General features: G+C 54.3%; 1 protein-coding gene across 1 annotated transcript; it reads left to right on the forward strand.

The window, feature by feature from the left end:
- Positions 1-6: 6 nt before the first annotated feature.
- Positions 7-449, forward strand: LOC108804317 (mitochondrial amidoxime-reducing component 1-like; the record flags this gene model as incomplete). Its single annotated transcript, XM_018576030.1, has 1 exon — positions 7-449. A coding segment is annotated over one exon (426 nt), but the record flags the coding sequence as incomplete, so codon positions are not given.
- Positions 450-468: the final 19 nt, after the last annotated feature.

A 468-nucleotide genomic window follows, 5' to 3' on the forward strand; every position in this document is an offset into this window, starting at 1 on the left:
AAATTGTTCCGGGACAAAGACGTCATTGCCTATCCCGATGCCAGCCCCGTCATGCTCCTTTCCGAAACGTCCCTGGAGGAGCTCAACAAGCGCTTGGAGAAGCCGGTCACTCTGGGAAATTTCCGGCCCTGCATCGTGGTGTCTGGATGTGAGGCCTTTGCTGAAGATGGCTGGGATGACGTGGAAGTGGGCACCACCAAGCTAAAGAGGGTCATGGCCTGTGGCCGTTGTCTCCTGACCACAGTGGATCCCGATACTGGAATCATGAGCCGGAAGGAGCCCCTGGAAACGCTGAGGACCTTCCGACAGAGCGATCCTTCTCTGAGCCACCTCTACAAGACCGCTCCACTTTTTGGCCAATACTACGGAGTGGAGCAAACCGGAAAATTAAGAGTGGGAGATCCAATCTATATCAAGGTCCGCAAGGATTAAGGTTCGTTCCCTATGCTCAGAAATGCGTGTCCAGCT

The sequence above is a fragment of the Nanorana parkeri genome, unplaced genomic scaffold (assembly GCF_000935625.1).
Source record: "Nanorana parkeri isolate BGI_ZX_2015 unplaced genomic scaffold, ASM93562v1 scaffold12807, whole genome shotgun sequence".
NCBI classification, from domain to species: Eukaryota; Metazoa; Chordata; class Amphibia; order Anura; family Dicroglossidae; genus Nanorana; species Nanorana parkeri.